At 37.7% G+C, this 23,506-nt stretch overlaps 1 protein-coding gene across 3 annotated transcripts in view; it reads right to left on the bottom strand.

The window, feature by feature from the left end:
* Window positions 1-4,312: 4,312 nt before the first annotated feature.
* LOC308401750 (vascular endothelial zinc finger 1-like) overlaps window positions 4,313-23,506 on the bottom strand; it is a 33,218-nt gene continuing 14,024 nt past the window's right edge. Inside the window, exons 3-7 of one of the 3 annotated variants that reach the window (XM_080890129.1) lie at window positions 13,717-13,786; window positions 13,115-13,283; window positions 6,008-6,049; window positions 5,338-5,403; window positions 4,313-5,147 (exon numbers count right to left, since the gene is read on the bottom strand). In XM_080890129.1, the coding sequence (XP_080746255.1) occupies window positions 4,780-5,147; window positions 5,338-5,403; window positions 6,008-6,049; window positions 13,115-13,283; window positions 13,717-13,786 (715 nt within the window). In that variant the 3' untranslated portion in view covers window positions 4,313-4,779. The remainder of the gene's footprint in view (window positions 5,148-5,337; window positions 5,404-6,007; window positions 6,050-13,114; window positions 13,284-13,716; window positions 13,787-23,506) is intronic. The other 2 variants (XM_080890130.1, XM_080890131.1) reach the window with 2 other exon arrangements.

Raw genomic sequence — 23,506 nt, 5'->3', positions numbered from 1 at the left:
TGTTTTTCATATTAGGCTGGATTACAAAGTGAAACCACACAGAGAAATGTCAATGATACGTTAACAGGAGCATGCGCTTTTAAAGATCAATCACTTTGCGTTTCAAGATTAGTCCTTAAGTAGAAAACATTAAGTTCATTATTGTTAGCTTTAAAGAACAAAGCCAAAAACTGGCCATGCAGGACCCTAGGCCATTTGAACTAATGAAGGATTCCTTCACAAGGCTATTCTCTTGCACAGCTTAACTAGAAGAGGAAGTATCAATGTGTGAGAAAAGTCTTGTAAAGTATTTTAGGCACACTTGTTAACCAGCCACTAAAGAAGGACAAATGACACCACATACTAAGCTTTCATCCTGTATGTTTTTTTTTTTTTTAGTGTTTTTATAAAAAGTCTTCACCCTTCTAATTACCTTCTAATCAACTCATCATCCACAGGCAACATAAAAACAAACAAACAAACAAACAAAAGAACCAGGAAATATATTTTCAACAAATAATGCCATTTAAAATTAAAAGCACCTTCCCTTGTGGACTGTTAGCATACATAAAATGAAATTAATGAGCTAAACAACTGAGTTGACAACATACAGATGAGCCAGGTGAAGTGGGACTGACAGTCATTGTCCAGTTACACCAAACTGGAATGCCCCTCTATGTACCATTGTCCTGTAGTCCCTATATCTTACCATTTACTGCAGGTGCTACGGAGTTCCTACACTGTAAAAGGGTAAAAAACTACAAAATCCAAGTATCAAAAAACTGTATATTCATGTTGCTCAAGACACTCACAGCCAGGAAACATGTTCACCCTTTCAAACAATCAAGCAGACATCTCCAGATGTAATGTGCTCTGTAAACCTATTCCTGCCCAAGAGAGCAGCAGAATATGTGCAAGCTCACAAGTCTCAACTGAAGGGGGCACAAATGAAAATTAAATGGCTGAAACAGCAGGAAAAGGTATGTAAACATTTAGAGTCATGAGCCTGTAACTTCTAAGGGCAACTTAGTGGATGCTGCATGCACATGGTTGCAAATTGTCAAAACCACTAAGTAATAACATCAGTAACACAACACCCATCCTTTAGCATCTTGATCTTTTGTTTACACCTAGGCAAATGTTCTTTATTAATTATCCCAATTATCTAGGTTGCTAGAGTGACAAGAAAACAATAACAACAACAATAAAATAAATAAAATAAGGAAGCATATGAAACCTACAGAGAAAACTCTTTTACACAGAATAAGGCTGTAGTTTATTTCTCTCTTTCTAGCAACAGATAACTTTCCTAAACAAATTACAAACATCGAGAACATTTCTCTGCTGACAGGTTTGATCTGTGCTGCTATAGTTTGATATTACTAACACTGTGCCACGGCTAATGGAAATACAAGCAAGACCTAATGTCCTACTATACTATTGCACTGGGGATTATTCTAGAAGTAATTAATGGCTTCATGTTCAAGCTCTAATTAGTAGCACCATTTGGAGTGGACAACATGTAGATAACTTTGTACTATGACCATTTTCCTATTTTGGTAATCTTAGATGACAGACAACACTCAGTATTCCGTATTGGAGGGATAAGGTATAGTTAAATCCACAAGCATTTGAATAACATTTTTATTATGTTGCGCTTAAAGCACCACACTGGCAATTTTAATTTTGAAACCAAAAAATTAAAAACCAATATAATTAAATTAAAAAAAATAACCAAGATGTGATTAAGATGGACATTTTCTGCCTTAAGTCAATAGTTTAGCAAAAGTATTGCTTTATCTGTTTACTAATGTTTAGCAACGGTAATAAAAATGATTATCGTTTGCAGTCAATGACTGCTGGAAGTCTTCAACCCATGGACATCACCAAGATGTGGACATCTGCCTAGGTCTCCAGTTTTGTCTTTACTAACTGAAAATATGAATTGACACCAGGTGACTGGTTTGGCCAATGAACATATCTCACTTCTTTTTCTCTTGGGCTGGTTTTGCAGTCTACCTTGCAACCTTATCTATTTGCCATTAATAGAAACAGAAAGTATAGTTGTACACTTCAGAATTCATCCTACTAATCCTATCAGAAGCCACGTCATCAATAAACATTTGTGGAAGCCGTACATGCCCGTGCCAAGGCTTTGTTTGACAAATTATGTAGTATGCTTCGGATCTCTTCCTACTATTCTGGTAAATGATAACATTGGTTTTATTTGTCCAAGACAAAACCAAAATGTTTTCTAACCTGGTCTTCTTTTTCTTGAGTGTAACCAATGGTTTGACTCCCACTCATATTGAGGTTAATAACTACCACATGCAAATTCAACATTTGTAATGATGTCCAGATAATTTACCAGCTAAAAATAATCAAAGAGGTGTCACTTTGCCATGAAACTGTTTGTCAGCTGTCTAATTGGGGCCTGTAAAAAAAGCTGCTGTAATTCATAATAGTTAATACAGAATGTATGTAAAACCTCTTAAATTAAAATTGAAAGTCTGCATTTTAATCACATCCTAATTATTTGTCTTAAAATCCAGTGAGATGGTGTACAAAGGGCAAAATTTAAAAAATTGTGAGTGCGTCCAAATGTTTTTGGACATTTGCAGCTGTATAAAAACTGCAGCAAGTAAAACATGTTTTCCTTTTTAGTGGGATTTTTCTCATAATAAAAATAAAGTGACACCAGGCTTATGTATAAGACTCCTTATTCTCCTTTCTCTCCAGGCTGGACGGCCACATCAGTGTTGATGAAGTTTTTGCACCAATAACATGTAGTTAATAGAAAGGCTTTATCTACCATGGGTAAAGGCAATAAAATAGTGTTTTACATTATTGGTTTGAAAGGAAAGAAAAAGAAAAAAGGTCAGTGTAAAATGTCTGACATGTTGACACAAATGATGGACAGTGATGGGATCCACTATCTGCTAAATTAAAAATCTAACCAACTGAACACACCACAGAAACTTTGGGACTGCGCCACTTAAATTTAATGTCTTCTCTTTTGGCTTTCACGTTTAAAAAGTCTTAAAAAAAGCTAAATTTAATGTTTGACTTTTGATAATACCAGGATTTTAACAGGCAAAGCCTAAGTGACATTTTTCAGGAAGCAATACTTTCACCTGTCACGTTCAAATACAAAATAATACAACCCCTCCAAACTTAGTTCCACATAAACTTGTCTCCAGCAGTAAGGAATGATTGTGCTTCCAGCAACTTTAACTGTAGAAATTCTACTGGGGAGGGGCGCAAAATTTATCAAAACATACTCCAAATAAACATATCTTGTTTTAACTTTAAAACATATCAAATATAAAATACTGAGAAGTCCACTAAAATAAAAATCAGCTAAAAAGGACAAAAAAAAAGAAAAGAAGAAGCAACACAAATATTAAGACATTTCCTAAATATCAGTATAGCATCACACATTATCCATATTTTAAGATGTCCAGTTGCACAATATAATTTTTACTTCTCACTCTGATAAGATCAACAGTGTCTTGTCAAATAACTTGACAATAACTTGACAATAATGGTTTGCCTCCCTACAGTATATTGCGTTTACGGTAAAGACTCCTGCACTGAGTTTGCTCAATGTCAACCATTACAGTAAAATTATACATATTTGTAAAAGGGTAAAATGCAAATACAAAGTAGTTTAACATGGAACAGCTGGAAGTGTAATAACTGCCCAATAATTTAAAACCATGTTTAAGTGAAAGAACCTACTTTTTGGTTTGAGTCTATAGGTGTAATTAAAACTGTTCACATGATCAACTGAGAGTAATACAATTGACTAATACATCAATATTAGCATTATCAAACATTAAAATGGTACAAAAAGTAGAATTCATATTTGAGCAATATACTGGGTCCTGGAAACATTTGAGCGTAATCGTGTGATGACCAGGACACGTTAGCATCTACTGTGTTAGTCTCTTTAAAGGCAACAATTTATTCTCTCTGGTTTTCAGATGAAAAAAAAAAATCTCCATACTGGTTAAAAGATTCCCCCACTTCTTTTTGAAAATATAATTCATGGGCAAAATTACATTTATAAAATTCTTTGGCTTAAACCTATTTCCACTTCTCCCAAACTATGAAATCACATGTTATCTGGTTAAATGATGACGATGTAACAAATTGGAATTACCTGAGCATGAGAGCTCATTCGTGACGTTGAAAGCAAGCAATGACAGCTCTTTAAAACATGGACATGTAAGACTGGCTCTGCCTTCAGGGATCCAACTAATAGGTTTGACAACTATTTATCAATATTATTGGACATATTATTGGATTTACAGATTTTGCATCAATATGATGTAGGACTGTGGTTTTTCAGGTTCACTGAATTAGGCAAAAAAACCCAAACAAACAAAAAAACAAAACAAACAACTCACAATCAACAAAGTCTTCCCCTATTAAAACATTTCTACTAATGTCCTAAGGTAAAATGCATAAAACAAAATGCATATATATTCTATAAAAGAACAATTTATGTACATGCTAGTACTCTGATTAATTAATTTCTGACCATTGCTAAGTTACAAAAATATGTATTTTCTGTATTAACTAAAAATAAAATTCATAATTACCACATAATGTTGTAATAATGCTGACCTCTGTAAGTAACAATCATTGGTTACCATCTACGTGACACATTAGTTCACCTTTTTATGCCCAGTACACTATCAACTCATTTAGAGGGAGAGTTTACTAATATCTAATGGCTTTGTCCGTTATTAGGCAGTTAAAACATCACTAACTGTTACATGAGGAACAAAAGATCTACCAAGGAGGGGAGGATGGCAGAACCTGGGAAAGAAAAGGCATAGACTCCATGGGCCTCATAGCAATATTGAGGGGCCCAGTTATATTCATGGGCATAGGAGTGGTGATAGCTACCGGGTGGGCAATATTCATGTGTGCTGTTGTAGGGATTCCAACAGAGGTCAGGTTCACAGGGCCAGTGATGGTGACAGGGTGCTGCAGGTTAACTGGCGATGTAATGTTAACGGTGCTGGTGGCAGTATTAATCTGAGCTGTGATGGTAACAGCATTGCTGGAATTGACACTGCGGTTCACAGCAGAGGTGTTGGCTGCAGAGTTGGTGACAGGTGTCGTAGCCGCAGAGCTGTTGTGTAAGTTGTTGGCATCTGTATTAGAAAAGAAAAAAACAAACAAACAAAAAACACATTTAGGGCTGGTCAGCCTTATAGATACATATTACCCTTTCAAAACAAGGAGACAACAGCCCTCTCAGCTCCTCGGCTGTGGGTGACTGAAAATATCAATACATCATTATCACATAGTGTCAACTGTGGTAATATATTTGAAGAAACCTACCTTTATGAGAGTTGTCAATTAGGACTTGGAAGGAGTTATTTAAAATCTCTCCTACCGTCAACTCACCTGAGGGGTAAATTCAAAAAGCAGGATCAATAGACTAACCAGTTAATTATTGTTAATGTTATAATTAAAAAATTTAAACAGAAACATATTAAGGACATCTTAAGTTCTGCATATTCCTAAGGTTGGACACACACTGCAGTGTAGGTCTTAGACCAGTAATTAGCAGGCCTAGGTAAGCTTAGGATCACTGACTAGTTTCACTCTTGCCCACAGATAATTGGCACATTGCTGGGTCATTTGTGATCCGTTCTCAAAAAGAAAATCTAAATTTCGAAGTCCAGACAGAAATGACAGCTCGGTAATAGCAGATGGCCTGTGATGAAATGTAAAGGAGTGCACATCTACCCCGAGTGCTATGGTCCTTTTTGTGGTTAATTTAATTGATCTACTGATCCTGCTTCATGAAATTTAACCTTACATTAGCAAAATATCTATTATCTACACATGAGAATAGCCTCAACTGTACCAGTGCTTCAAGAAAAAAAAAAAAATCTCTTTGTACTTAGGTGACATGGTACAACATGAATTAAAACTGGCCACTAATGTTTTGCAGAGGTTATGCTTAAATAATTAGGGATTTCTGCTATTTCTGCTACGGGATTACCTTTTCGTGGCCCTGAGTGGTTCCACTGCCAGTCACTTATGCCTATTCAGAAATACAGACACATATTGGGTTACATAAACAAGGGGAGCACTGCCATTATTCTTGGAATCAACTTGATCAATTAGTCAAGTTGTGTGTAGGTGGGAATGGGGTACAACACCTCGACCAGGGTTTTAGCCTTTCTAGTATAAAATAAAACCAAAATGTTAGTCTCTCAAATTAAACTTTGTGTGTGCGTTTTTTTTTCTATTAGGGTAAGCAAGGCCAAATATATGATTTTCAAATAAATTATAAATGTCTGGGTCTTTGGGTGATTGATTAGCTAGGGCTAAAGAGGGTAACATTCCTCCATCTTGGCCTGTGCTTCGAGGATTCTGACAGTATGACTCATGGTATCAAGTTAAATATGTTGCAAGAATGTCAGTGCTTCTAGAATAAAATTTGGAAACGTGTACAAAACATTCATATTTACTTGTATTTTTTTCCCCACACTTGTGTTTTAAATTTACAGTTACAGAACAAAAATATTGAAAAATGTGTAGGTTGACATTTAAATCATGGCTTGTCTCTCATTTGACCCAGTTACTTCAAACCTACACTGAATTTTGTTACTACAATACACACATGGTGCATGCTTGTACACCTTTATTCTGTCCATAGAAAGTAGAAGTAAAGAAAGATTTTCTAAATGGATCAGTAAGTATTTAAAAGTACAATGGAAGTCAGAGCCTTCACCTTTCAGGCTCCTCTTCTGTGGAACCAGTTTAATTTGGATTTGGGAGACAGACACAGTCTCTACTTTTAAGATTTGGCTTAAAACTTTCCTTTTTGCTAAAGCATATAATTAGGTCTAGATCAGGAGACCCTAAATCCTCCCTTAGTTATGCTGCAATAAGCCAATGGTGCTGGAGACCAGTACCATTTCTTCTTCACTCACCTTTTTCACTCAGCATTCTGCATTAAATCAGTAGTTATCAATAATATCTGTCTCTCTTCCACAGTGTGTCTTTATGTTGTTTTCCTCCCATCACACCCAACTGGTTTCTGCCCTTTCCTTCCCACTGTTGACAAATGTTCACTCAAAGAGGTAATTTAATTGCTGGGTCCATTAAGCGTCTTTACCTTACAATATAAAGCGCTTGAGGCTGATTTGGCCCTATATAAATAAAATTGAACTAACTAACAGTCCTCTTTAACTGACAATGCTGGTAGAAACTAAGTGAGAAGACACTGCTGGCATGTGGACTGAACGCTTGCCAAATATCTGAGCAAATACTAATGTCACAGAAGCATACTGGTCACTGCATTTATGCTGGATAACTCGTTAGCAGTTGCAGATATACAAAATTCTCTTTCAACTTCATTTTTGCTGGTTGAAAGAATGAGGGATTTTGTGTCTGCAGTGATTTGCTCATGAATCACAGGTGCTTTGTGGTTACAAATCCATGTGGTGGACACAGGACAGCTGAGAATGAGACATCTTGGTCCTCTGCTTTGTAATAAACTGCTCGTTCAGCAGGTTTTGCAACATGTTTACCACAAAAAAATTTTTTTTTCTTTTTACTTTTAGGTAAATGTAAATTTAAAACACAAGTGAAAACATCTTAAAAGTAAAAATGTGAATATACAAGGTCAAATTTTTATCCTAAAAACTTTCCCATTATGTAACATTTCTCAATTGATGTTGATACATTTACACCAACATTTTTTTCTCCTGGAAGCAGGTTTCTTTGAGACACTTCGTTGGTCTACGAGCTGACAGTCTTTGGGATAGGATTTTGGAAATCTGGGTGGTCACATTTTGGAAGCTTTAATAAATACTATAAATATCTAGAAATGAAACCTACCATCTAAGGTTAGAGATATGCTATTTCCCCTAATAAGACCAGGTTTTCCTCTGAAAGCTTTCCTTTATAATCCACACGCTTTGTAGACATCACCTAAACTGTCCAACTTCTAACATTTGCCCTTTCATGTGATGTGTGCAGTTTAGTAGTTAGGGATTACTTATAAGAAACATGTAAACAAACAAACAAACAAAAAAAAAGGTGATCTCAAATTCCACCAGCACTTAAATCTGCACAACCACAGTAAGAAAATATAATTAAAACATGATATTGTACAGTTCTGTGGAGTCCATTATCTCACAAGAAAACAAAAAAAATCATTAAAGACTATTTCAAGTATACAGTACAGTGCAAATGTCTTGAGCCAGCTTTCATTTCTTTATGACTTTCCAGGAAAACTGGAAATGGGTGTAGTCATTTTTTAAATGCAAGAAAATAAATGGAAATACAGTATATAAGGGGAAAATTGAGTTTTTACAATTTTAACAGGCTTGAAAGTCAATATACAAGTCAATATTGCTACCTTTACAGTTTAACACAGCCTGAACTCTCTTAGGCAAGCTTTCTTTAAATTTCTTTAAGTAGTCTTCAGGAATATTGTTGGCCGTTGGCTGCCTTTTGTTCTTTTCTCTGTCAAGATGATACCACAGTCAAATTAAAGTTGAGGTCCAGGCTCTGGGGAGGTCAATCCATAACTGTGTCTGTTTTTCAATTGAAGTATGCTTAAGCAATGATGCCAAAAGGACTGGCAGTCTATTCTGGCATCATTGTTGAAGAATGAGAGAAGCCATTTCCAATCAAATACGTTTTTAGATGGTAATGCACGGTGGATCGAAATCTCTCAGTACTTTTCAACATTTATAATTCTCTTCATTTTGATAAGATCCCCAATACCAATGGCTGAAATGGAGCTGCAAACCATAACAGTGCCTCCACCTTGTGGTAAAGATTGCATTAGACTATCACTCCTGACCTCCACTCTACATACTGATGACAAATTAAACCAAAAATCTGAAATTGTGTATCACTTCATAAGACCTGATGTCACTAATTATTAGTCCAGTTCTTGTGTAATTTAGCATACCTCCACCTTTCCCGTTTCCCCTTTCTTAAGAATAGTTAAAGAAAAGTTACCCTTCAAATTAGACCATTTCTGATGAAGCTTCAGTGAATAATAGATGGATAGATGGAATGATCAGCTGAAGAGCCAGATGCATCTTTCAGGTCTCGTGTTAGGTAATAATCTTATAATGATGCATTTTTAAGTATGTAAAGTGTATTCATTAAAAAAAAGAAAAGAAAAGAAAAAAATAGTATCTTCTAGCTGTCAAACTGCTATGTTTGGCATTTTTTCAAAGATTCAACTGGAGAACTGGGAACAAATTATGTGTTTTTGTCACAGGCTACTAAGGGTGGGCGGTATAAACGGTATACGGTAGAAATTATATAAATTGGGCCAACGGTAGAGATTTTGACTATACCGCTCTATCGCGATAGCGCATGTTGATGGTGTCATCAAGTTGCGCCTGTTTTGGTCGAAAGCATTGCAGCGGCTGCAAACAACATTATCTGCAAATTATGCCGGGTGACAGTAATAGCAAAGAGTCAAAGCACTTTTGGAATATGGGGAAAGCCAAAAACGGTGCTTCCTCCACTTCCATACCATTGATTCATTAATGCTGAATTCTCTCGCAGCTGCTCTGTTCCCATGTTGTTGCAGTATATTAATGACTAACCTCGTATTGTGGATGGATTATCTCAGTTGTTCTCCTGACTGAATTTTGGTCCGTTTATAGCATCCTGCCATGCAATTGCATTTGTCCCTAACCACCAGAAACCCTCACGTTAACTTTTATCGAGTAGAAAGAAGTTTGCGTTCATCCTTCAGCTTCACTTTGCTAATGTTATGCTAACATAGCTGTTTTGCTAGCGATCACGTAGGACATCACTGCTAGTCAAACTTCAGTAACCCTACAAACGTCACTGCGGTTTAGTTTTCTGTCTTCATTCCACTTAATGTTGGAAGTGATAGCAGAGCAGTACGTTTAATTTTTTCAGAAATCTCTCAGTCAGAACATGCTATATCATGTTTAGGTGGAAACTAGCGAGCTAACTTCCTGCTAACTTTAACTGCGTTGAATTTAATAAATTCTGTCTTCATGGATGCCTGGATGTTAAACTTAATTGTTACACCTGGTAAAGCAGCAACGCTGATCATTTTATTAAAGATGAAAGAATTTAGACAGTTGTTAACTCTCAGTAATGCCGTAGTGTTCGTTTGACTTTGGGACCTGAAGCTGACAGAGTTTTGGACCCAGATTACTCCGCAAGGCTCCTGACTACGGCAGCTGTAATGCTCCGACAATCCATCAAGCGGTGCGGCTTCATAGCTTACCAAAGTCGTACTAAAGACAGATTTCTGTGCACATTGTCGATTTTTGAAAAAATTAAAGGATTTTAAGTGTGCCTTATAGTGTGTAAAATACGTTCTACAGAAGAAAAGAATATATCGTGATATATATCATTACCGCACTTGCTTCAAATTATACTGTGATATTAGGACTGGGCGATATATCAAGTTTTTAAATATATCGATATATTTTTATACGAGATTTGAGATGTGACAATATCGTTTGTATGATATAGTCTATGTTATGTTATAATTATACTTGTGGAACCGCAAGTTTGCCTCTCTTTCGCCCACTTTTGTCTCTACGCAACGTTACTCTGCCTCGGCTCTCTCCTTCACTGAACACAACTCCCACTCCCCCATCGCTTCACCTGCAGACAACGACAAGATGGACACAGCAGCTATCAAAGAGGAGCTGGTCAGTAAAAAGAAAAGATTTGGAGATTACCGTTTTAGTGCTGTCAGCGTGACATTAACGCCATAGCTGCATTAACGGGGCAAATCTCTGATAATGAGTTACCGTAGATGACCCTGCGCGTAGGGCTGGACGGCATCAACGAGCTGCGCTAACGCGTTGACGCCTAAAATCCTTTCATTTTCTCAAAGACCGACAGTGTGCCATATGTATGAATTCTGGTTGTGCTTACTAACCGCGAACTGATTTTGTGGTACACAGCGCTCAGAAACCTTTCAAAAAAATTTTTGGTACGACTTTGGTAAGCTACGAAGCTGCACTGCTTGATGGATTGTCGGAGCATTACGGCTACCGAGGAGCCTCGCGGAGTAATACGTACTCTGCTTCAACGTAATATTACCGTACTGTGTGTGTATAAGGACCACAAATGGCACCTGTAAGAGACATGGTTACAAAAAGGATTTCAAACTCTATGGGCTCAAATTGTGGTCATAAATATTTAGTACTTGTAAATCAGTTTTGCACTTGTAAATTAGGATTTGTATGTGTAAAAAGAATTTGTGTGCGTGTAAAAAAGATTTGTGTGTGGACTTAGCCCAAAAATACTTGTGAAACTCTGCACTCAAGTTTCAAGTTACAAATACGAATTTTGACCCTGTTTTTCTTCCTTTCATCTGATTGGCCAATGTCATGTCAATCACAAATTTAACTATCCAAACAGAGGGTGGGTTGGATGGGTTTGAAATGAAATAAACATTTCATTGTTTGCAATGATTCTTTTCTCTGTGATTACAGATGCTGCCCTGAGATTCCGACCTCAGCACCCCCAAGTGGCAACAGACAAATGATCCTATATATTCACTCTTTGTAGTAACTCCAAAATTAACTGATGAAAACAGTACTAAGACTAAAAAGTACCACATGAGATGCTGTCAGTGAAGGCTGCAGCCGTTTTATTGATAAAAGTCTAACATCCAGCTGACTGGTCTCACTATACAGGAGCATAAGCAGTAACTCAGCAGAAACCTGCTGATCTCAGATCTGCACAGCCTCTGCTTTTAACACTGACTGTAGTCAGCTGCATGAAAAGGACATGATTTGGAACGTCAAAGGTCTTTACTTGTATATTGAACTAAAAACTTTCACACTGTGTTTTGCTAATAGTGTGTTATTTATCATAAATTAATTAAGAGCCATTCATACAAGAGTAACAAGAGACAATAATGTGTATTTTAAATTTTAATATGTTTCTACTGGACTGAATACAACATTGTTATGTCAAAGTCCAGGTCCTCTGTGCTTTATCTGAGGATGATGTGCACTACTGCTAACATTACACAAGGCAAAGGTCGCCATCACATTGTTTATGAAGTGCTGGGTTTAAAGATGTTCTGTGATGGGTTTACAATGGAGATCTGAAGAAGATATCCCTCTGAGGGAGCTGCTAGTGAAGATAATGAGTCCTGCTTCATTCCTCCTGATGTTTCTGAAATAATGTCTCTCTCAGTGGGACAACCGAAAATCTGGCATAGGACAGCAGTGATGAAAGAAAGGGAGAAAGTTTCTGGAAACCTCTGGCTCCACAACACCTAGCTTGGTCCTGATGGTATCCTTCACTCATTTTCCCCTGGTGAAATGTGTCTGTGAGTAATAAGGTGAACTCTGGATCCTGGTATTAAATGAAAAGAACAAATTACACTTCTATTAACCTTCCACTGCTGTGTTTTTAAAATCTAATATTTTATTTTAAAGTTTCCATGATACCAGACTGCAGAGTGCTCTGTGAGTGCTATGGATCTAAAACTGCTTAAATCTTCATTTTTATATCATCCTCAGGCTTACGTTAAAATCTCAAAGGACAATATTTAAAAATCTAAGTAGTGCTGTATCATTCAAACCAAGTCTATGAAAGTAACATAGGCGTGTAGCATCACTAATTAGCTAGCAACAAGCCTCTAACACAGTGCATACACTAAAGGCTAATCTAGCTAACACATTAACAATAGGGGCTACAGAGTGATGCCAGATGTTGTAGAACTATAAGATGTTAAGCTGTGTCTTTTTAAATTATAGCAACATGGTTGTATTCACCTTCATTTAACGAACCATCAGTCGTGGTAAACCCATCAGCAGATATCCTCAAAATTGGAGCAGCTGGGCTATATAAAAAGTGTAGGCGGGTTTGTTCGCGGTTTCGTCCAGCGGGTGTGTGGGTGGGAGTGTGATGCAGCAACTCCACTTCAAGTCACTACTGTTCATACTTGGGCTCCAAAAGTGCAATATGGCAGCCCCCACAAAAAGGTAATTTTGACTTCATTTTGAGAGGAATTGGAGCCACGTTGTCCGTCTAAATGCTCCATATCTGTAATCATTACCGCAGCAATATTATTGCAAATGCAAAAGTGAGCAAATAAGGGAAGGAGATATGCACCTACCTTTATTGTTACATGGGCTGTTGAAGCTAGCTTGCCCATGGGTCTTGAGGTGACTTGTGATGTAGGCAGCACTTAGCATTTTGCCACAGATGTTGCAGGTCACTTTGCCTTCATGTCTGATCATGTGAGATCGCAGGCGGTCTTTGGTAGCAAAAGCAGACGTACAAGCCTGAGAAAAATGAGAAATCAGGAAATCAATTTTTCTTTTTCAACTTGTATTGTAGTTTCACTTCATTAACAAAACACTTTGCAAAAAGGACACTCTAGATATGCAGCTTGTGCTGCATTGGTTGCCATTTTCTGTGATCAACCTCAAGATTGTTCATGTTACTTTCATGAGCAGCATGACTGATCACAAATGTGTTTTGCCAAAAACCATGGACTACCAGCCACTACATTTCAGAAAATGCATATTTGAAGCACAGAGAACTCAGATATTATAATATACAAAGTAACCATAAGACATGATACAAATGGAAATTAACAGTTTCTGAGTGGCAGCTAATCTCTAAACAAAACTGCCCTTTATTGGCCTGTGATGAAGACACACAATGTAAACTTAAAATAAACATGAAAGCAAGAGACCCAGTCACAACTCTTACCGTTACTTGGCACTTAAATGGCCTCTCTGAGGAATGGACGTGCTTGACATGACAGCTTAGATGATCAGGTCTGAAAGGTGAGATATATACATACCAATTTAAGGCTGGGTAATGTGGTAGTTACAGTAACTGAAAAATCCAGGCTAAGTTTTAACCCAAGAATCCCTTATACTATTAGATTTCCCTTTACATAAAACCCAAATAACACAAAACCGATCACAAAAACAATTCCAAACATTATTTTGCTTGTCAGGAGGCCAGAAATATAGATGCATGGTTTTCTATGAAGAAGGTAACACAAACTTAATATCTATCTGGGACGAATCACCTAATTTTATTGAGAAGTTTTATCATTTAATTAAAATCAGTAAAATACTCACAATGAAATATTATGTATTTTAGGATTGAGAAATCCTACACTGCATAAATAGGTAGATACTTATGGAACACCAGGACTGCCATAATGAATTAATTAAATACACCATTAAATATTTAATTAAATGTGGCAATAATTAATTAAAATGTGAAAGAAATTATTAAATGTGGCAATATTTAATTAAATGTGTCAATAATTACATAAATATTTACGACACATGTAATTAATTAATTAATTACTTAATTACACATTTAATTAATTATTTATTTCACATTTTAATTAATTATTGCCACATTTAATTAATTATTTAATGGTGTATTTAATTAATTCATTTTGGCACAGTTGACTCCTTCAGGTCTCACCATGAAATAATTTTATCTGTCAACCTCACCCATCAAACTCAGGGGGCGGGGTTAACACTGATCGAGTCAAAACCATTGCTTTGGCCTGGTGGCCATTGTTTTTACCACACAACAACCGGCATGTGGAAACTAACAGAACTGAACTTTGAAAAACCCTGTTTGTGTGTCACCAAATACCGTTTTAATATTTTTTTTTTTTAGCCGAGAATGTAGTGGTTTAATCTTCATATGTCTGGTTGGTTTGTCAAGATAGAGCCTCTTCGCAAAAGTGCTTCGATGATTTCGGAGATGTCTGCCCAGTCTCACGGCAAAGCGTGGGACAGACCCGCTTGCCTCGCAAGCAATCGAGCTGTTATTACCACCGACAAAGCGCAGACCCCGATACACAGCTATAATAACCCCCGCTGACACTGACTTCTTTTACTGAGGTTATATTCATCGGGTTTTTATTTCCTGATGTTCTTATGTGTCCTACGTGTTTCAGTCGCCAATTCTGAATTATAAATAACATTAAAAACATGTTTAAGGAGGAGAGAGAGGAAATAAATTCAATTAACAGCTGATCTTTGGGTTTTTGTTCAGTAATCAGCGTGACCTGCGTATAAATGCATAAAAGAGATAACGTTGGCGTTTCTGTCATGTAGTAACTGCTGGCTTTAACTATACAAAGGTTGTTCAACACTATGAAACGCATACAGACTTCATGATGTTCGGCTAATATTTTTATTGTGAATATTAATCATGAGGGTAAACGGCCCTGTACACCACGGAGCGAGGTCAGCATATCCATGATATCTTCAGCTCTCCGAGTTAGCCCAGTTTCCCGGCTGACTAATCTAACTGTCATCTACGAATATGTCACGGGTCATATTAATATGATTTAACAGAAAATCATCCTTATTAATGCCAACTATTCCAGAGACGTGAAAATCTACAGCATAAAGAACAAGAAAATATAGCAGTCTAACGCAACACTAACAGAGATGAACCGTCAGTTTGTCACAGATCAAAGTGGAATAAAAGTGATTAGTTGAACAGGTGTTTGTGATCTGTGTTTTCTGCATTTTCATCAGCATAAGAGACTCAGCAGCAGATTAGAATAACATTTATACATTTAATAAATCACCAAATGAATACACGCAAGAAACGAGCAAACCTGTTCCGACAATTTGAGTTTGTATTCCCTCAGCTGCAGACTCGCTGCCGTTTAAATGTTTGAGAGGAAGATTAGATATAAAGCAAACGTCAAACATAGACTCAGTCTGCGTTCACATTTGATATGAGGCCAGGACAGATAATGGCTGTGTCCTGTTTTAAGATCATATATGTAAAATTGTTGTCTGGCCTGTGTCGATCCAGCCGCTCAGAGTCCGTTGTTACCATGGTTACTGCATAAGCAGCTGTAATGTAAACAGCTGGCACAGCTGAAACCTACCGGCAGCATGGGTGTTTATGTTTTTCATTGCAAAAGAACTGTCTGAATGGTCAACTGAAGTTAACTTGGATAAATTATAGTTAAGGAGTATTACAGATAACGCCCACGTGAGCTGTGTAACTGTTCACCACTACACTGAAATAAGTAGGCTATAACTGAAATACACGTGCTATATCATAAACTATGATATAAATAGGGAGGTCCTATTAACAAATTTAAAGGACACCTTCCTGCCTTTAGTCTCATTCATGAGCAGTATTAGTTTTCTTCTAACATCCAGAAGTCTGCACCATGTGTTTCATAGTTTGTAACAAGCCTTTGACAGTTAAACATAACATGACCGGGGAAGGAGAAAAAAATAAATAAATAAATAAATAATTTTATCTCTCTCTCTCTCTCCCTCTCTATATCAATCAACAACTAACAAACAAACTAAAAAAAACAAAACAAAAACAGTTAAGCTGGTACACCGGGGCTGTGAGCTCGGTGCACTCTGTCAGCTGACTGTTAGCAGAGCTGAAAACATCTGAGCACTTTTGCAAACATGTTCTATGTCGACAACCTGACCAGACATGTGAAGATTACGCCGCAACATTAGCGGCTAAAACACTATTAAAAGTGTAGTTGGTGACAGAAAAATGGGGTATTTTAAAACTTTACACCACCACCATTGCTGCCTGTGATTTAAAATGCATTCTAGGATACCTGGCTGCCCCAAGTCCACACAAGCAATCGATTATTTAGGATTGACCTGTCTTGACTTACTTTGCAACCAATCAAATGTTAGAGAAGCTGCTTGGGCAGCGTTAACCCCGCCCACTTCGTTTGATGGGTGAGGCTGACAGATAAAATTATTTCAAGGAGAGAGATGAAGGGGACAAAAGTGCCAAAATGAATTAAATAAATAAATTATTAATTAATTAAACCTGTCAATAATTATTTAAATGTGTTAATAATTTAATTAAATGTGTCAATAATTAATTAAATATGTCAATAATTAATTACATGCGTCATAAATATTTATGTAATTAATTATTTCCGATTGTAAATAATTATTGCTACATTTAATGAATTATTTAATGGCGTATTTAATTAATTCATTATGGCAGCCCTGGCCTTCCATAGTTACTGGTAGTGTTACAGGCCATTTATAACTTTTGACAGCAGCGTCAGAGAACCTCAGAGCTGAGCTTATGAAGTCCTCACACTAGTTTTGGTCAGTTTTCGTTTTTAAACCACAATTAAACTAATTAAACCACATTTATTTTTAAGCTCACTTTAACTAGTAGGTTAAACAAACAAACAAAGCCTTTGATGTTTTGTGACAACATCTTGCAAGGCTGAGATTAGGGCTGAAACAATTCATTGAATTAGAATAACTATTATAAAAAGTCCTCGACACAAATGTTTTGCTTTCATGCTTCATTTATAACATGGCTCAGTAGCACTCAGTTGTTACCAAGTAAATTCAAGTGTTTCACCCACATTTGCAACTAAAAATATACCTGCAATAAAAAAAAATATTTAGGAGCAGGCATGTGAATAAAAAGCATGACAACATTAAGCCCACGCAGCCCCAGTATTTCAAAGAAAAGACTGATAACACAACAGCTGATGATGATGTTGTTATTGTTTCATGTGGAGTTGGTCTGCACACAGCGCAGAGCAAAGAGGTGAAGCCATTATAGACATGGTGACCTTGGATAGAGTGAAAGAAAACATTTTTTCCAGTGTCATCAGTTCCTAACAAGGACAGCATCCTCTCCATAAGCTCGAGAGCAGTACCATCACCGAGGCCTGAGAGAGAGCATTGGCGTTTGTAGGGTTACTAAAGTTGGGCTAACTGGTATATAATGATGTGCTACACAGCTATGGTTAACATAAAAAACATAAACAGTGAAGCTGGAGGATGAACGCTAACTTTTTCCCCCACACGATAAAGATTTCTGATGGTTAGGGACAAATGTAATTGCATGGCAGCATGCTGTAAATGGACCAAACTTCAGTGAGGAGAACAATACTGCTGCATGGGCTGGGCTGTAGTTACATTGTAAGGTTTTAAAAACTGAGCTTTAAAATGAATAATGATGATAAAAACCGAGAGGCCGACAATGATCAATGACTTTTTTTTGGGGGGCTTGTTCAGATTAGATACAACAAAATATAAAGCATTAAAACATGTTAAAAACACAGTTTTATTCAGTGTAGAGTAGCTTGGGCGCAGAAGCAGGTTACATCAGGTCATCATTTAAAGATTGGATATCCCACCTGTAGTGCAGTACAGTAGTTATTATTATCACTTGTCACATCCTGTTTATGACAGTTAAAATAAATAACATTCATATAAGAAATAAAATTGTCTGTGTAAACTGTATGTGGTGTTAAGTAGGCCTATACTACTGTACTTTAATGTTGGTGATAAGGGTGGTACTTGAAGAGCCATATACAGTGGAACCCCGACTTACGAAATTAATTCGTTCCAGAGGGTCTTTCGTAAGTCAAATTTTTTTTAAGTTGAAGCACCTTTTTCCATCGCCTTTTGAGTGAGGCGATGCTGGCTGAAGACGAAGTTCTTCATGCATGCGCGCACGCACGCACGCACACACACACGGGGTGCAACGATACTCGTATCGATATTGAACCGTTCGATACAGTGCTTTCGGATCGGTACGCATATTCGGTACGTATCGAACAATACAAAAGTTTTAATTTATTTTATCAACTTTGCTTCTGACGATGCTGTCTGTGTTGAGCGCTCAGTGGATCTGCGCTCGACAGTGCAGCCTAGGCGGAGTAGTCGAACGCAGATTCACTGAGTGCAGGGCAAGCTAGCGAGACAGAAGTTAAGCTCTCCTTGCAACATGGCAAATTGAACCTCCCCCACCCTCATTCAGATCTGGCGTTTGGAACTATTTGGGTTTTCATGTGACGTATGACCCTGAAGGTAAGCGCGTCATGGACAAAAGTAAAACAGTATGTTGGATGTGCCACGCAATGCTCAATTACATGGGTGGGAGCTATTGTGTTAGCGCAGTTAGCTCATTAACGTGTTGGCCGTCCAGCCCCATACACGGGGCGATCCGCAGTAGCTCGTTAACGGAGATTTGCCGTGTTGTGGCGTTAACGTCATTTCAACGAGATTTACGCTGACAGCACTAGTGGGAACACAACGAATATGACTGCACATTTACACCGACATCATCCTAGTGCAAAGACAAGTGGAAGCAGACAAAAACAACAAGCACGCATGCTACAAACTTTACCCGAGTCATTTAGACAGCTTTAGCACATGATTCTCCCTCATGGGGACCTGATATGTTTAATATGCTGCTGAGAATATAGCCCAGAAAAAGCGTATAGTATAGCTTTTATTTTGAAAAGAGACATTTCTCTGTAATAAACTCTCTTTTCCAAAGATGAGTGATTCCTCAATCAGATACAGGGCTCGCAAAATCGCTAGCCCGACGTCCCGGAGCTAGCGATTTTTCCAGTTGGGCTACCAAAATCTATCTCTGCCCTGCCCGTCGGGCTATCGTAGGAAGGAAAAATATATGTCAATGCTTTTGCATTCTTTCGGAAATTTAGCTGGGTAATTATGTCATTGGCATCGGTGAGCCACTGTCAATATGTGACATATTGAAATCGCGTTTGAATTTGCGCTTGTTTTTTGCTTTCACTTTGCAATTGCGCGAACTGCGTATAGAGAGCGACAGCACTGATTGGTGAGTGATGATAATTTGTGCACCAATTCCTCTGACATCGTCTTATTAATCGTTAGCTTACTATGCAAACATGACAAGTGAAATCTCCCGCAGCTTAAACATGTGAGAGGTTGATCGCGCAGAGAATCGCTGAGCTTATGTGAGTGCGTGAGTAAAAGCAGCAGGATATATATTTTAGTTCTGCTGAGCCAAATAAGACAGGTCAGGGTGAAGAAGTGACAGCCAAAGAAAAGCTTACCACAAAACGGAAAAGTTATGACAAATCAGACTATAAGGCAAAAAGAAAGTGCAGCTTTATGGTTTCATGGACAAAAGAATTTCTGTGGCTGCAATATGACAAGCTAAATAACCAGGGGTGCACATAAGTGGTCCGCAGGTGCGCATTCGCTGTCAAAATAAAAAACGCGCACAAGATAAGAAGTTGCAACGCGTGTTTGCATACATAAGATTTTCAGGAGGAGGACAGACATTTGTTTAGACCTCTTAAAGATGTCGAAGAAGCTCCTTTAAGCAATTACTTTGGTGTTCCTCCACCTCCAAACAAATGTCAGAAGGAGTCCGAACCACAAAAGAAGCGCGTATTCTCGGAAAAGTAGTTGCAGGAGGTGAGCTGGCTTCAAACAAATGATGAACGCACAGAGATGCGGTGCGGAATGTGCCGTGAAAATTTAATAAATGACAAATTAAAAAGGCATGAACATTTTTTTTGTATCGAAAAAAATATCGAACCATGACACCAAAGTATCGAACTGAACCGAACCGTGAATTTTCTGTATCGTTGCACCCCTAATACGTACGTATGTGTACATAACATTATGAAATTTAATTCTAAACATTAAAACTAAAACTTACATTTACGTTAATTAATGTACGTATGTACACTGTGCAATGATATATTTTAACTTTTTTTTTTTTTTTTTTTTTTTTAAACTCGCTCATATTTATGCCTTACGATAGGCTAATTGCAAACGAAAAGCACGCGAAATAGCGCACTGCAACAACAATACGTCTTTCACGTGGAACAGTGAAGCACATTTCGCAAACGGATTTCGTTACACAGGCATTTTGTCGTACCACGGGCAAAAATATTGCTGTTCAGTGCCTTCGTAACTTGAATTTTTTGTTAAATGGGGTCTTCGTAAGCCGGGGTTCCACTGTATTTTATGAGGTGGTACTCATTGTGAAAAATTTGAGAACCACTGGGCTATGAATTATTTTGTACTGGGATGGTACAAGCTGAAGCTGGATGTGAAGGCGCTCCACATATCTTGCAGGAAAGTGCTAAACAGTCTGCAAATACCCACTGTGTCCTGGTTGAACTGCCAAAGGCAAGCAGCAACTTAAGTGGTAAACTGGACGTGGTATCCGATTATTAAGCGATGACGTGACGAATCCTACTTCTGGGCCTAAAGTAGTCTGCACTTAATATGGCTTTTGTGTTGTTAACATGTTTAATGCTTTGTATTTTCTTCTATTTAATCTCAAAAAGCTCCTAAAAAAAAGTCAGTGATCACCGTTGACCTCCCTCGGCGTTTATTACCGCTAATCATTTATTTAAGCTCAGTTTTTAAAAACCTTACGATGTAACTACAGCCCAGCCCATGCAGCAGTATATGAATGATTAACCTCGTATTGTGGATGGATTATCTCAGTTGTTCTCCTGGCTGAAGTTTGGTCCTTATACAGCATCCTGCCATGCGATTACATTTGTTCCTGACCACCGACAACACTCACGCTAACTTTTATCGAGTGGAAAAAAAGTTAGCTTGTTTATATTATGCTAACATAGCTGTGTCGCTAGCGGTCACGTAGCACATCATTATATACCAGCTAGCCCAACTTCAGTAACCCTACAAACGTCACTGCTGTTTAGTTTTCTGTCTTCATTTATGTTGGAAGTGATAACAGAGCTGAACGTTTGAATTTGTTTCCAAACCGCCGCAGTCAGGACATGCTATATTGTATTTCGATGGAAGCTAGCGAGCTAACTTCCTGCCAACTTCTAACTCCGTTAAATGTCATAAATTCCGTTTCCAGTTGTTACACCTGGTAGAGCAGAACGCTGATAATTGTATTAAAGATTAAAGACTTAAGACAGTGTTTTAACTCTCAGTAATGCCACAGTGATCATTTGATATATGGACCTGCAGCAGAGTTTAGGCCCAGACACTGCTAGTGACGTCAGACTGAACGATCGGATTGACAGAGGACAATATCACCAAACTGTAGAGCCATATAGGTACTCTTTCTTTGAGAGGGTAAAACAGAGGAGAGAACATCTTTATGAAACTTGCTTTTGTGTTATCTTTGTCCACATTCGTGAAACAGTCTGGCTGACAGTTTCACGAATGACATCCAGGTCGCTTTCTTAGGCTTCGTCCACACTAATGCGTTTTCAAACAAAAACCGATCGTTTTCTCTCCATTTTGGCCTCCCGTCCACACTGAGACGGCGTTTTCCCCCAAGGAAAAACGCAGCGTTTTGAAAAGGCTCTCGAAAACGCATACATTTCAAAACGGAGCTGTCCCATCACAGTGTGGACACTCGAAAACGCAGACTTTCTAAAACGATGATGCATTTCAGTCATGTGATGCAGTCATGTGACCAATTAAACAAAGATAGTGGAGTGCATTATATAGCAGTTGTTTTGATTGCTCTCAATTTTGACACCCCTAAAAAACATTAATATCAGTTTGTACATGCTCCAGATAGTGTGGACGTAGCCTTAGTACTCCCTCAAATCTCAACAGCTGACATTGAAGCCAAACAGTGTGTTGACCCTGTCAGCCAGCATGTCATAGCTCAGGTTGAGTGAGGACGGTCACCAACACCATCACTGAGGGAAGAACTTCCCAAATAAGGTCACTGCCATCAAGTCTAATATTGCCCCACAGTGTGCTCGGTATCATGCTTACAATTTGCTTTCCTTTGATACTTGGTCCTTCTTTGCTCCTGTTACATTACAGTAAATCAGGGCTCTGCTTGGTCATTTGAAACCAACTTCACGCCCTCTTGTTGTCCTACCTGCTGCATTTTTCATTAGTGTCTTTGACAATTGGCCCCTGTTTAGTGGAAATGATGAATACTTCTCTTCATACTGGCTTACTTCCCAGCTTCTTTAAACATGCTGTTGTTGAGCAAATATTAAACAAACCTCATTTGGATCAGTCTCCAAACAGTTACAGGCCAATATCCAAACTGCTTTTTGTGTTAAAAATGTTGGGGAAATAAACAGTAGCAAAACAACTATTTCTTGGAGAAAAATAATGTTATGGACATTTTTCAGTCTGGTTTTAGCAAATTGCACTCCACTGAAACGTCTTTACTTTAAGTGTCTAGTGACATCGTGATGGCTGCACTGGAGAGTACACAGTTCTGGTTCTGTTGGACCTAGCCTCTGCCTTTGATACCATTGATCATAGTATTATGATTAATAGGCTCAAGGACTGTTTGAGATTACTGGTTTTGTTTTAAAATAGTTTATGTCATATCTGAGAGATCTTTTGCCGTTTTTGTGAATCAAGTGACGTCTGAAACGACAGTTTTGCCTTGTGGGGTACCTCAGGGATCTGTCTTGGGTCTGATTCTCTTTTTGGTCAATATTTACCCCCCAGGCCAAATCATTAGGCATTACAATAATAATTCCCATTATCTCTATGCTGATGACATCCAGTTATACTTTTCTTTCAAAGTCTCTTTAGTTTTGTAAAATTGTCTAGTTTAAGTAATTGCCTGACAGATATCAAGCAGTGGTTAAAACAACTTCTTCCAGTTAAATTAAAAAAAAAAGAAAAGAAAAAAAAAAGAACTTTGATTATTGCTCATGACCATATGATTTCAGAAATTAGGCCGCATATCAGCTGCTTAAGACTGTTCTGTTTAATCAAGCATCAGA

This window comes from Rhamphochromis sp. 'chilingali' (genome assembly GCF_963969265.1).
Source record: "Rhamphochromis sp. 'chilingali' genome assembly, chromosome: 8".
In the NCBI taxonomy this organism is placed as follows: Eukaryota; Metazoa; Chordata; class Actinopteri; order Cichliformes; family Cichlidae; genus Rhamphochromis; species Rhamphochromis sp. 'chilingali'.
Note: the sequence above shows the minus strand (reverse complement) of the source record. Positions and strands in the feature narration are given on the sequence as shown.